The sequence below is a fragment of the Ptychodera flava genome, chromosome 2, assembly GCF_041260155.1.
Source record: "Ptychodera flava strain L36383 chromosome 2, AS_Pfla_20210202, whole genome shotgun sequence".
Taxonomy (NCBI): Eukaryota; Metazoa; Hemichordata; class Enteropneusta; family Ptychoderidae; genus Ptychodera; species Ptychodera flava.
Window position 1 is genome coordinate 9,597,848 of NC_091929.1, and position 12,791 is coordinate 9,610,638.

A 12,791-nucleotide genomic window follows, 5' to 3' on the forward strand; every position below is an offset into this window, starting at 1 on the left:
TGCACATTTTCTATGGAAACGGTTGCTAGATTACGCGTTCAGTATCTGGACTCTCCATACTGATAATATAATGTTATTTTTAACTTCATAAATACTTTTCATGACACTATAAAATTCAGAGCTCTCTGCCTTTCCTTGATGTAAAACTTGAGATCGACGAAAAAGGAAAAATTCAAAAGGACCTGTACATAAACCCTACAGACACAAACCAGTACGTGGAATTCAATTCCGCCCATCTTCGTCACAAAAAATCTACATTCCATATGGCCAAGCCTTTAGGGTTTGCAGAATATACTGTAACGCCTTGAAATGATGACATTTTGACCTTTTACCGATATTTAGGATTTTATACTTTAACCTTTTACCGACTTTCATAACTTGTATAACTTTATGGTTTTATTACTCTTTCACGTTGTGAGTACACGAGTGACATTACGTGCAATGAACGTATGTCACATGAAGTTAAAACGTGATAATTTTGATGAAATGTATAAAAGCCGATGAATTTTTGATAGAAAGGGGAATGATTGAGACATTTTGGGAGAGTCTTTGCTGATCGATAATTGTATCCTGAGTACGGACTTGGTGCCGCTCTGCCTTAGTAATAAAGATCTGAAGTGGTGAGTTAACTGACTACTTGGTGTACGTTCCAGTTACTGATTACGATTCCCCGTAGTACCTCTCGGTTGTGTGACTTTGAGTGAGTGACGATCCATCGACAATTACAAGTTACGAAAAGTCAGTCGTAACAAATTGGTGGGAGAATCCGGCGTAACTGGAAAAACACTATATGATTTTGAGATCCGGACGAATAAATCAACGACGACTTATCAACATGGCAGAACAAGCCGAGGCACCGTGGATCAGCAATACGACCAGATTGGCGGCCTTCAACGACGCATGGAGTCTGCATTCCAACGCATGGAAGACATGCATGACAGGGACCGCAGAGAACGGGCCGAAGAAATGGACAATCTAGGTAGGCGATTTCATACTGATAATGGAGGGGTCCATATTATGCCAACGAAGTTTACTGGGAGAGAAAGTGACTGTCCCCACAAATGGTTAAAGAAGTTTGAGATGTTCTCTAACTTGAAACGGTTGGCGATTGGTAACCGGATTGATGTATTCGGTCTTCTTATGGCCGATGAGGCTGAGCGATGGTTTACGTCTCAGCCTGACGACGTCATACAGAACTGGGACGTCCTGAGGGCTACTTTCGTAGAGCGATTTGCGAAGCAGGGACCGAGATGGAGGAACGACCGAGAAATCCGTAGTATTCAACAGGGGATCGGCGAGACGGTAGAAGCCTACGCTGGACGCTTGAAAGACAAGTGTGACAGGTATGGTCGTACAGACGCTGAACTTTTAAGTTTTTTCCTGCAAGGGTTACGCCCTAAGCTGATGAAGTTCGTCGCGGGAAGAGATCCCGAAGATTTCAAGGCAGCGTTCGCGTTCGCCAGAACTGGGGAGCTGGTGGTCGATTTGCCGGATGAAGATCGACGATCAACGGCATCGCACGAATCAGAGTTAACCAAGGTCATGATGATGTTAGTCGAACAGAATAGACGACTAATGGAAGAAAAGAACGGAAGCCAGCAAGCATCAGCAGCGGCAACGGGGCTTCAACCAGCGGCAACGCCTAGGGAAGATACGGTACGTGACCATTTTTCAAATGGTTTTGATAATTTTAGTCAAGGACAGAGGGGAAATAGATATGACGCTAATTTTAAGGGTGGTCCACGAAGTTTTTGCCATTAACCTTTTACCGACTTTCATAACTTGTATAACTTTTATGGTTTTATTACTCTTTCACGTTGTGAGTACACGAGTGACATTACGTGCAATGAACGTATGTCACATGAAGTTAAAACGTGATAATTTTGATGAAATGTATAAAAGCCGATGAATTTTTGATAGAAAGGGGAATGATTGAGACATTTGGGAGAGTCTTTGCTGATCGATAATTGTATCCTGAGTACGGACTTGGTGCCGCTCTGCCTTAGTAATAAAGATCTGAAGTGGTGAGTTAAACTGACTACTTGGTGTACGTTCCAGTTACTGAAAGTATTACGATTCCCCGTAGTACCTCTCGGTTGTGTGACTTTGAGTGAGTGACGATCCATCGACAATTACAAGTTACGAAAAGTCAGTCGTAACAATACTGTAGAACGGAATGGAGAGACCAACGACTTTCGGAACTCCACACCTATCTTGTACATCGGAGCTATCCAATTACACTAGAATTCAATCAAAACCATCTCGCTAGATTCATCCCTACAACCTAGCTATTCCAATATAATAACAAGACAAAGAAAACAAGCAATTTTCGATCTATGGCAACCAAACCTCAAAACAATCGTCCAATCAAACTTCGATACTCGCCAAAAATCTAAACAATATACCAAGGCCATTCCCATCCTGTCGATAATATGATATCGTGAAACACAAACTTGAGGGGTCTGTTGGTGAACAATAACTTTAAAACTTCAATGACGGAAGTTGGGTTGCCAAGGGGTTGTAATATCTGTAAGCAGAGCGGTAACACGCAAAACGTTAACAGTACAACTGACAACACTATTTATTCTATAAGAAACAGGCTTGCTTGTACCAGCAACAACATAATGTATTTCATAACTTGCAGACGATGCAAAAAACAATACAGTGGTGAACAAGACTGCACTTAGGCTTCGCTTTAATAACCATCTTTCCACGATACGTCATAAAAAATACACCCCTGTAGCATTACATTTTAATCAGAAAGAACATATCATTGATGATGTTTCAATGAAATGTATCCATACAAGTCAAGAAACAAGATGATGAATTTCGCAAATAACTTTGCGTTTACCTGTAAAGCGCCCTCTATACGCCCTACCAAACTGTATAAATTCAGGTTTTCCTTTGTTCTCACTGATACCGTTTTCCATCACCTGGTATCATCAAGATGAGTCCCATAGCTTATCTGGTAGGTTCTTTTCTGTATGCATGACATGTCTTTTCGATTCAGATAGCAGTGTAATATTTTGATAATTAAATCCACTTCTTTTCTGCATCTGTATCACACGCTACATTTTCAAATCTTCTAAACAAGCAATGCCATTTATCTGACTTCTGTGTACGCTCAAGCGAACAGATTCCACTGTTATCCTTGCGATTGACAGGTATATTGAGATTTGTATATTTCATTACTCTAGATGTACCAGAAGAAGTTCTAGCTATAGAGCGAAACGTCGTACGCAAGAAATACATCTAAGTATAGACGAAACAACCAAAGTGTGAACCTGTTGTTCTTTTTAGATTAGAGAGAGAGAGAGAGAGAGAGAGGAGAGAGAGAGAGAGAGAGATAACAAATCTAAAATAAGGCCCCAGGCGAGTTATGGTGACGTCAAGTGGTACTGGCTGTTGCTTGCCAAAGATACGGTTTGATCACTCCAGATGACGGAGTGGGACAAGTGGACATGCCAATGGACATAGCTATTCCATAAGCATGTCTCAGTATAAATCTATTTCCTTTTGGACGATGCCTATTAGGAGAATTGATTTGCGCTGAAAGGTTACGTGCTGTCTGAAAAATAAATAGCCCGATAAAATGAAATTTTTATCATAGTTTCTATGATGATTATTCATTCCATGCTGATTACTCACTTCATTTCAAGTTTGAAAAATCATTTTTATTCTGGTTGGGAGCTTTATCATGGAAAATTGCATTATATTTACCCTCAATCAACGTCATTGAAACTATTGTAATTTGTACACTGGCTTCAGGACAGAGAAACGATTATGTGAAGAACAACTTTAAATTGCAATCTGGCGTACCCATTGTTTTGAAGCATATGACCAAAATTTTAGTGATCTGGTTATTTTGGCCTTCTACGTCTGTCAGGTAGCTATATTGGCCAGTTCATTCTGTTTAACGGTGCGGCTCTTTGCATGTGTGGTCGTATCATAGAATTAATGCCGTCACATTGTAATCGCATTTCTTACTACTCTCAACAAATTATTGAATGTAGAATAAATATGCTAAGATAATATTTTTATATGTACACAAGTTACAGCTAAAAGTCCCCTCTCCTCTACCCTTGTCCACAGTCCCTCGACATTTGTGGAGGGACCGTGCCTTGTTATTGGTGTTATAGGCAGTTGTCCCAGAACACGATTGGAACTAATTTGGATGGTGAAGTAATGCTGATTTAATCTACAAATATAATGTCATCTGCTTTTCTTTCCATATTACACACTTGTTTTTATGAGTGATTTACAATATCGTAACAGTCAGGTATAGGGCACCTAACATTTTGAGAAATTTGAAATATATGAAAATCCAATTATCCCAAACTTTGAAATTAGTTCCAATCGTGTTCCAAGAATCTAATGGACTACGGATGATACTATCCATGCGCTCCAAATATGGACATCAACTGATCCTTCCTGCGAAAATGGGAGCTTATAATAGCGATGGATTATTTTATTACAGTCTGGAAAAACACTTGAGTTGACAAGTTCGGATACATATGTGGGCGTGTTAAGACAAATACCAAAACTATCAGCTTTGACGTCATGTATCTGGATGAAAACCAGTGCATCTGGTACAAAGGCTACTCCAGTCTCCTACGCTACTTCATCCCATGATAATCAGTTCCTATTGTATTCAACCGCTGGGCTCAAGCTCTTCATCAAAGGAACCAAAGTGACCACTGACTTGAAAGTTGACGATGGTCAATGGCATCACGTGTGTGTCACATGATCCTCAAATGGCGGCAACTGGATATATTATGATAATGGAGTCCAGTACACATCGGGTTCAGGTTGCAGAGTGGTAAATCCGTATCCGAAGGAGGAGTCTTATACTGGGACAGGAGCAGGACAAGGTTGGAGGTGGATTTGACGCATCGCAAGCTCTCATTGGCAGTATAACAGGTTTCAATCTGTGGTCTAGAGCCCTAAATAATGATGAGATCGCAGCAGTTTGGAAAGACTGTTCCATTGGTGGCGATATCTTTGCCTGGAATGTTGCAGATTTCAATATAAGTGGCGACGTAACAGAAACTAAGGGGAACTTTTGTGGTAAGCTTATATTTATAACTTTTTCGATAATCTACCCGGTCCGTTTGGATATTTCCTTTTTAAAGTTCTCACGAGGAATACCCTGAACAACTTTTGTAGGGTTATAGTATTTGGTGCCTGTGTCTATGTCAATCTCGATTGGTCCACATTTTCCCACAATAATCAAAAGTTGTAGCTAATCAATTACTATATTAAGAAAATAGAAATACAGTCATTCATTAATTTGGGTTAAAAAGTATGTTTTTTATAAACGATATAGTCGTATTTACGATACAAAGGTTTCTGAACGATACTATCAGTCCATTTTCAAAGTACCTCGTCTCTCTGGTTTGCTGAAATTTTACTTTCAAAGAATGAAATAAACCACTCAAAGTTCATTCCCCTTTCACATCCAATTTTGTGTACCTTAAAATGAAAAATGTTGGAGAGAAGCACGCTGATATTTCCGATCGTCTAAACTGTGATGTATTTTTTGAGTGTGACGTTTCGCTCTATAGATACATCTCTAGGGGGTGATGAAATGTACGGATCTCAGTACTGTACTGTACTTATAAAGTGCAAGATAAAAGTGAAATTTGCTCTATTTAGCCTACACAGAAGTTAGATGAATGATTTTGAAACTTTCAAAAAATCACTGCTTGTGTAGACGACTAAAAATGTAGTGTGAGATGCAAAGATAGAAGTAAATGTGACTAAATAAATATTACATTGCAACCTGGACTGGACAGAAAGAAACAAATTTAGACGGACATTCAGCATCATTATCATGATCATTATACATGACGTCGAAACGCCGAATTCTTGGACAATATCAGCTACCGCCGTGCCCTTGGAAATGGCTAAACATTGTGATTTTATGGAACAGATGGCAGGAGAAAATGAGTGCAGGCTCTGTGAAACGTTGAGTTCAAGAGTCGATTGGACTTGCGGTAATCATCGGCGACACTCATATACATCTACAAAATGTGCCATGTTAGCAAACTCGCATCACGTTCTTATGGTCAGTGAAATACGCGGCAAAAATGGTACCGACAATGGTATTGTTATGCTTTTCCTTTGAATCGATGGCATGTGCCAGGATATCGTATTCGAGCCTATGAAAGTTCATGTGTTGGTTCAAGATGTATATTTACATAAACAAAGCAGGCACAGGCCTTAATTGATTACAAGTGTCATTTACAGCAACACGGCTACAAACTGTAGCCTTGTTAGTATAAACATTATAAACTCTTCATGTCAGAATACTCTCCAGTAACTCTAAAAATGTCATTTGTTTTTCCATAAAACAGAAGATGTTCAGTTCATGTGTTATTTTTTACTGGCATAGTCACTTTCTTGTCATATATTTCAGTGCTGACGTTCTGCATCTCTTTACACACGTCAGTACTTTCTCCTATCAGTCCTTCGATCGACAGTCAGTGCGCCCTCTATTGGCGAATTCTACAATATGCTGATATGAATACATATGTATACATAATTTTATGAAAATTAATTTGGTTCGCCTAATTCCCTTCCACACTCTATCAGGCATTTTAATCTAAATTTTGCCCAACAACATTTTCATGTACATGTCCTTTCGAAAAACTATCGGCAAACACAATTACAATAATCCTTAAACGTTACTTAACCAGTTATGGAACATCCATTTGTTTACGAAAATGTGTAACTCTGTACCTCCGTTTTATGACCCAATGATGATTGTTAAATGAAATGGTATGTTGAACGGGAGAGCAAATGATTGTAAAGACTAACATTGGTCACAATAAGCTTAGTTGTCGTTTTGGTACTATTTTCATTATATATGTTCAAGCACAATATCTCACTGTTACCAATGAGTATATATTTGAAATAAAATATTCAGCTTGCCAAAACAAGGAATTATACAAATGAATCCTAATCGTTATTGAAAGTAACAGGACAAGGATAGCATCTCTCATGGCCATATACCGTCTGTATTTGCCAGTTAAAACATTGGAATATAGACATATATTGACATATGAAGAATAACTAGAAAATGTTTTCTGCAAAAAGAAAGTATTGAAAAGTAAAAGAAATTACACAAAAATTCGCATAGTATACTTTTAATCCAAAAGCCCCATGAAAGGTGACATTGAGGGGGTTGTCAACAATTATTTATCTCATACGCCCTTCGATTACCTGCGTGAACAAACCGGTGAACCATATTTTCTGATGACTTCCTGCTATAAACATATTCTGACTGTCAGCCCCAAATAGCATCAGAATCGAGAATGTGGCGCATCAGCCAATGAGAAACCTCATCAGACATCAAATCTGATAATCAAAATCAGAACTTGATACATATTATTCCGTCTAAGTTTATACAGCGAAACGCATTCCAGGCATCATTTTATTTTGTTTTCAGCAGTAACAGATGTAGTAATACCAGAACCGAATGGCGAGACTGTTAGGATACCATACTTATAGTACTCTGTTGTCCTCGCACAAGCTATACGCTCGCGCGGGGATGGCTGCAGATAACGCCGCAAGTTCTCGTCCCAATAAGCAGAATATGGCGCGCTTGTACTGTTTGGCATGGGCTTCTATCATATTATTATTTACATAAGGATCAAATGAAAACACATTTGAATAACCTATCACACATAGGATTTTTCTTCCCCTATACAAAGATGTTCCGTTTCCGATTTAAATTTGAATAATTAAAATTTTTTTTATATATCTTGGAAACTGTCTACGATTTTTGTTTGAAGCTCTTTGATGTTTTCTATGACGCTATAATTTATATGACTGGTGATTGATCTTCGGTGTCACAACATTTAGAGTATATTATAAAAAGAAAGACTGGGAAACAAATTCCGAGACACTTTCCGAGTTTATTATGTTTTAAAAATCTGGTCCTAATTTAGACAGGAAACATCGCAGTATTTTTACGGGGAAGGGTAAAAGCGAATTCCTGAGAGATTATTCATATTGACTGTCACATGATCCTTATATAAATAATAATTACAGAATATTAATCACTCAGCCTTTCCCAATATCTAACCTTTAAGAAATACATACTTTTTTTGGTGTTACGAGCTCAGTGTTTTGTATAGGATTCATTGTTGTTAAGGGGACAAATTTGTCTCGCACCTCTGAAAGGGGCATTATCGCTATCTTTTGACCCTTTTTTCACCAAACCTTGGTTCAGGGGTTTTAGGTAGCCCACCTAAAACCCCTGACCCGAGGTTTTTCTACACAGTGTAGGCAAGATTGGATGGAAGTTTGGTCTAAGTTGACCATTTTTAGACACCTTCCAATAAGTCGAACGACATCGGCAACTGCTCGTTTGCAACAATTTTGGTGAAAAAAGGTCAAAAGATAGAGATAATGTCCCTTTAAGATTGTTGACCCTTGTGACCAGGTCACAAGCAAGCGAATACAATTGCATGATTTGGTCTACCTTTTCAACAGTTTTTCCACAGCCATAGATATCATACTTTGGCGAATTCTCTTGTACTTCTTTATTAACATCACCGTATCATTATTTGCTATGCAGATAAGCCAGCCGTACACAAGCAATCTGAGGAAGGTATGTAATGACGTCAATTTTAAGATCAATCAGAATGCAAATCCTAATCTTCTCTAAATATTTTTCAAACACCATTACTAGATAAGTTCTGCATGATAAGTTTTCCATAATCAAACTCCAGGGAAACTGGAGAAAAGATCGCTCAACCCTCAATAAGAGAGTCGTAGAAAAATATACATCATTGAGCAAAACTGCAATATTAGTATTGTGAAATGTGTGCCATAAGTGCATCAAAACTTGCATCTCATAACAAATTTAAAGTATCTTAAGTCTAATATCAATGCTCATTTCATAACTGCAGCTGGCCAAACACTTGAGTTGACGAGCGCAGATACATATGTGAGTGCCCTGGGCCAAATACCAGCCCTTGCAGCTTTGACTTCATGTATCTGGGTAAAAACTAGTGCTGATGGAGCAAAAGCTACTCTGGTGTCTTATGCTGCTTCAACCCACGATAACGAATTCCTCTTGTACACAACCTCTGGGCTTAAGATTTTCGTCAAAGGAACCAAAAAGACCACTGACTTGAAGGTTGACGATGGCAAATGGCATCACGTGTGTGTCACATGGACTTCAAATGGCGGCACCTGGATATATTATGATAATGGTGCCCAATACACATCTGGTTCAGGATTGCAGAGTGGTAAAACCATAACCGGAGGAGGAAGTCTTATACTGGGACAGGAGCAGGACAAAGTTGGAGGTGGTTTAGATGCAAGCCAAGCTCTTCTTGGCAGTATAACAGGGTTCAGCTTATGGTCTAGAACTCTCAGTGGTGATGAAGTAGCAGAAGTCTTTAATGACTGTTCCATTGGTGGCGATGTCTTTGCTTGGGGTGTTTCAGATCTTTATATAGGTGGTGATGTACTTCGTATAAGCGACGGTATGTGCGGTGAGTTTATGATATATTCTGTTATTATGAAATTCAGCCAGAAGCTGATGCTTCCGTTTAATAAGAAGGCAACTTATAATGTAGGTTTGGAAATCTGTTTGAGTGTTTATTTATGTGTTTATTTATAAGTTTGATTGTTTTGTTTTTTTATGAAAGGGGTCAACGTAATTTGTTAATGCTCTCATGTTGCCCCAAATTGTTCGTAAATCATTACCAATGGCGTGACTTCAAATACAAATGTAATAAGATGCAGATGCTTTCAATAACGAATGACGTTAGCCAGGAGTCCATGGCAAATGAAAGTGACAGATGCCTACACTCCCGTATTAACTTCAAAAATGCATATTATAACGTCGAAATTTATGAATAACTAAATAAGAACTAACGCATTCGACTTACGTCCTTGTGCATGGGGACTTGTTTCCGTGTTGAATAATAGGAAGTCTAAATTGCACCCCTTTCTATCAAAAGAACAAACGTGAAACCTGCAGCAAAAATAAAGCGATGATAAAAAAATGCCACTTATAATATTTGTAAAGATACTCAGAGAAAATAAATATGTACGTATGTATGTATGTATTTCTCTACGTAACCGTATGACTGTATGTTACGGTACGTAACTGTAAGTAAATGTACGTGACAGTGTAACTGTCGTGACTGTATGACTGTACTCGATATGATTCTATGACTGTAGGTAGGTAGGTAGGTAGGTAGGTAGATAGGTAGGTAGGTAGGTGGGTAGGTAGGTAGGGGGGTGGGTGGGTAGGTGGGTAGGTAGGTAGGTAGGTAGTTAGGGAGGGAGGGAGGGAGGCGGGTAGGTAGATAGGTAGTTGGGTGGGTAGTTAGGTAGGTGTGGTGGGTAGGTAGGTAGGTAGGTAGGTAGGTAGGTAGAGAGGTGAAGAGGTAGAGAGGCGGGTAGGTAGGTAGGTAGGTAGGTAGGTAGGTAGGTAGGTAGGTAGGTAGGTAGGTAGGTGGGTGGGTGGGTAGGTAGGTAGGTAGGTAGGTAGGTAGGTAGGTAGGTAGGTAAGTGCGATATGTATGTGCGTGTCCTTATGTGTGGATGTGTGTGCGTGTCTGTGTATGTATGGATGGATGGATGATTGATACTCATCCACAAACGCATGTCGTACTCATGTTTTGATTTAGTAGCAAGGTACTTGAACATTTAAAATCTTATAATATTTCTTATTGCATCCCTAAACTTAAACATATTTCGTGTAACTGGTATTACATTAGTTTTATTTATAGTGCCACTAAATATAGAATCCTCATTTTTTGTTCTTGAAAAGGCAATTTCTTTGTTCCCGGAATGTAAAATTTGGATGATTGGTCAAGTGTATTTCATATGTTGTCGATCTTTCTTTTCAGATAAACCAGCAAAAGGAACTGAATCACCAGAGAGTAAGTAAAAATGTCGACATTATGACCTATGAAATATTGAAATTGCATGAAATGGCATAACAAGACTCACAAGCTGTGTCAGTTAGGGTCAGGCTTTATCACTGAAACTTATTAGAGGGGGTTTAAGCTTAGGAAAACCAAGACGAACCCTCACATCTATCCCACATTATATTATTACAAAAATGTTTGATATTATTGAAAAGGGATCAGTGATATGAGTTATAGACGCTTGTGCCATTGAAGTATCACATTATGTATATCTTCGTGTGTTATTATTTTTAGCGTGTGTGTATCCTGTACCAGTATCGAACGTTGCTCAAGGAAAGCTGGCAACCCAAAGCTCAGACAAACCAAATAAAGATGGCGGTGCTGAAAAAGCAGTGGATGGAAACACAGGCGGCGAGTGGAAGGCAAGTAAATCGTGTTCATGGACTAGGAGAGAACTTCAACCTTGGTGGAAAGTAGATTTGGGATCGTCGTTTGATGTTTATGAGATCAGAATCTTCAATCGACGAGACTGCTGTAGTAAGTATTCATATGAACTGCATTTGAGCAGTGTTAATTTGGCTTACATTCGTCGCTGATACACGATTTCTTCATCGTTGTAGCTTTTCTTCGCTGTTGCCTTGAAAAATACCTATGCTGATGAATGTATGTATGTATGTATGTATGTATGTATGTATGTATGTATGTATGTATGTATGTATACATGTGGATATGTAAATTGAATTATGTGAGTAAAATGTGAAATTTAGACTAACACTATTGATTGGGAAATTCCCTGGTATTTTGTGTTCATGTAGGACGGCGCATTCTGAACGCTCAGATCCGTGTTGGTGACAGCGCAAATTTCGAAGACAACCCCGTATGTGGTAAAATGGTTGTGGGAAACATGTTCAAAGACCAGCCCATTGTTATCAGATGTGGATGTGAGACTCCAATGAGAGGAAGATACGTCAGTCTTCAGCTGATTGATAAGACGAAGATGTTGAATATTTGCGAATTGCAGGTCATGACTGGTTAGAGTGAACTAAACATTATAATTAAATACCTATGGTTGGTTAGTTAGTTATTAGTTAGTTTGTTAGCTAGTTAACTTTAATAGTGACATGAGATATCGAAAACACAGAAATTATAGTATATTATAGTATAGACGTCATGATGATGATGATGATGATGATGATGATGATGATGATGATGATATTGTGGTGGTAGTGGTTGTATTGGTGATAATGATGCTGTATAATCTGTAGTTCTCAGTCACATCAATTCACTCAACTACGACACTTAAAAGTACCTTGTATGAAATTTTAAGTCGTCGTGTGACTTTTTTAATGAGGTCACTAGAATTATTTCACCTTTTATGTTATCTAGGACGGTAAATAAACAACATTAATGAGCATAACTATGCGAGTCGGCTGTCTTCTTGTCCTCAATAATGCCATTTCAACAACGAGACAACTCAGGCCACCCCCAATATTTACTAAGCATACATCAGCACTTCTCAGAAACGCCAGATGATCATAACAGGTGTCTGACGCATGAAACTCCCAACATTTAAGAGGGTTAAGGTAGAATGCGCCCTGGAGACAGACAGTCAGACTCTCAAACTTTTAAAATTCTTTTCTGATCCACCACTTGTGAACAGTTTATTTTAAAGATCTTGGTGTAAGAAAAATTTTCAGTCTTAGATTTTCAAAAAATGCAAAAATTTATTTTTCTCCATAGCGTTAACACAAGGGTGGCGGCCATTTTGAATTTCAAAGATCGGTAAATCTTTGGTAATTTGTTTCGCTAGTATCAAAACTTTCATGGTGACACTGTTTTGTTTTGTTTTTGTTTTTTGGGTTTTTTGGGTTTTTTTATTTTGGAAGAGCATGG

The 12,791-nt window shown here is 38.5% G+C and overlaps 1 protein-coding gene across 1 annotated transcript; it reads left to right on the top strand.

The window, feature by feature from the left end:
* Positions 1 to 900: 900 nt before the first annotated feature.
* On the top strand, positions 901 to 12,302 carry LOC139124288 (uncharacterized). The gene is made up of 7 exons (XM_070690433.1): positions 901 to 1,656; positions 4,860 to 5,067; positions 8,585 to 8,617; positions 8,919 to 9,509; positions 10,878 to 10,910; positions 11,193 to 11,435; positions 11,714 to 12,302. The coding sequence occupies exons 1-7, from the start codon at positions 901 to 903 to the stop codon at positions 11,932 to 11,934; spliced, it is 2,085 nt and encodes a 694-aa protein (XP_070546534.1). The 3' UTR covers positions 11,935 to 12,302.
* The last annotated feature ends 489 nt before the right edge of the window (positions 12,303 to 12,791 follow it).

Bases quoted from the DNA above. Each gene is read 5' to 3' on its own strand.
- LOC139124288 (XM_070690433.1), top strand. From the start codon at position 901: ATGGAGTCTGCATTCCAACGCATGGAAGACATGCATGACAGGGACCGC. The intron at 1,657-4,859 runs GTACGTGACCAT...ATACTGGGACAG, and splicing joins CAACGCCTAGGGAAGATACG to GAGCAGGACAAGGTTGGAGG. The intron at 10,911-11,192 runs GTAAGTAAAAAT...TATTATTTTTAG, and splicing joins AGGAACTGAATCACCAGAGA to CGTGTGTGTATCCTGTACCA.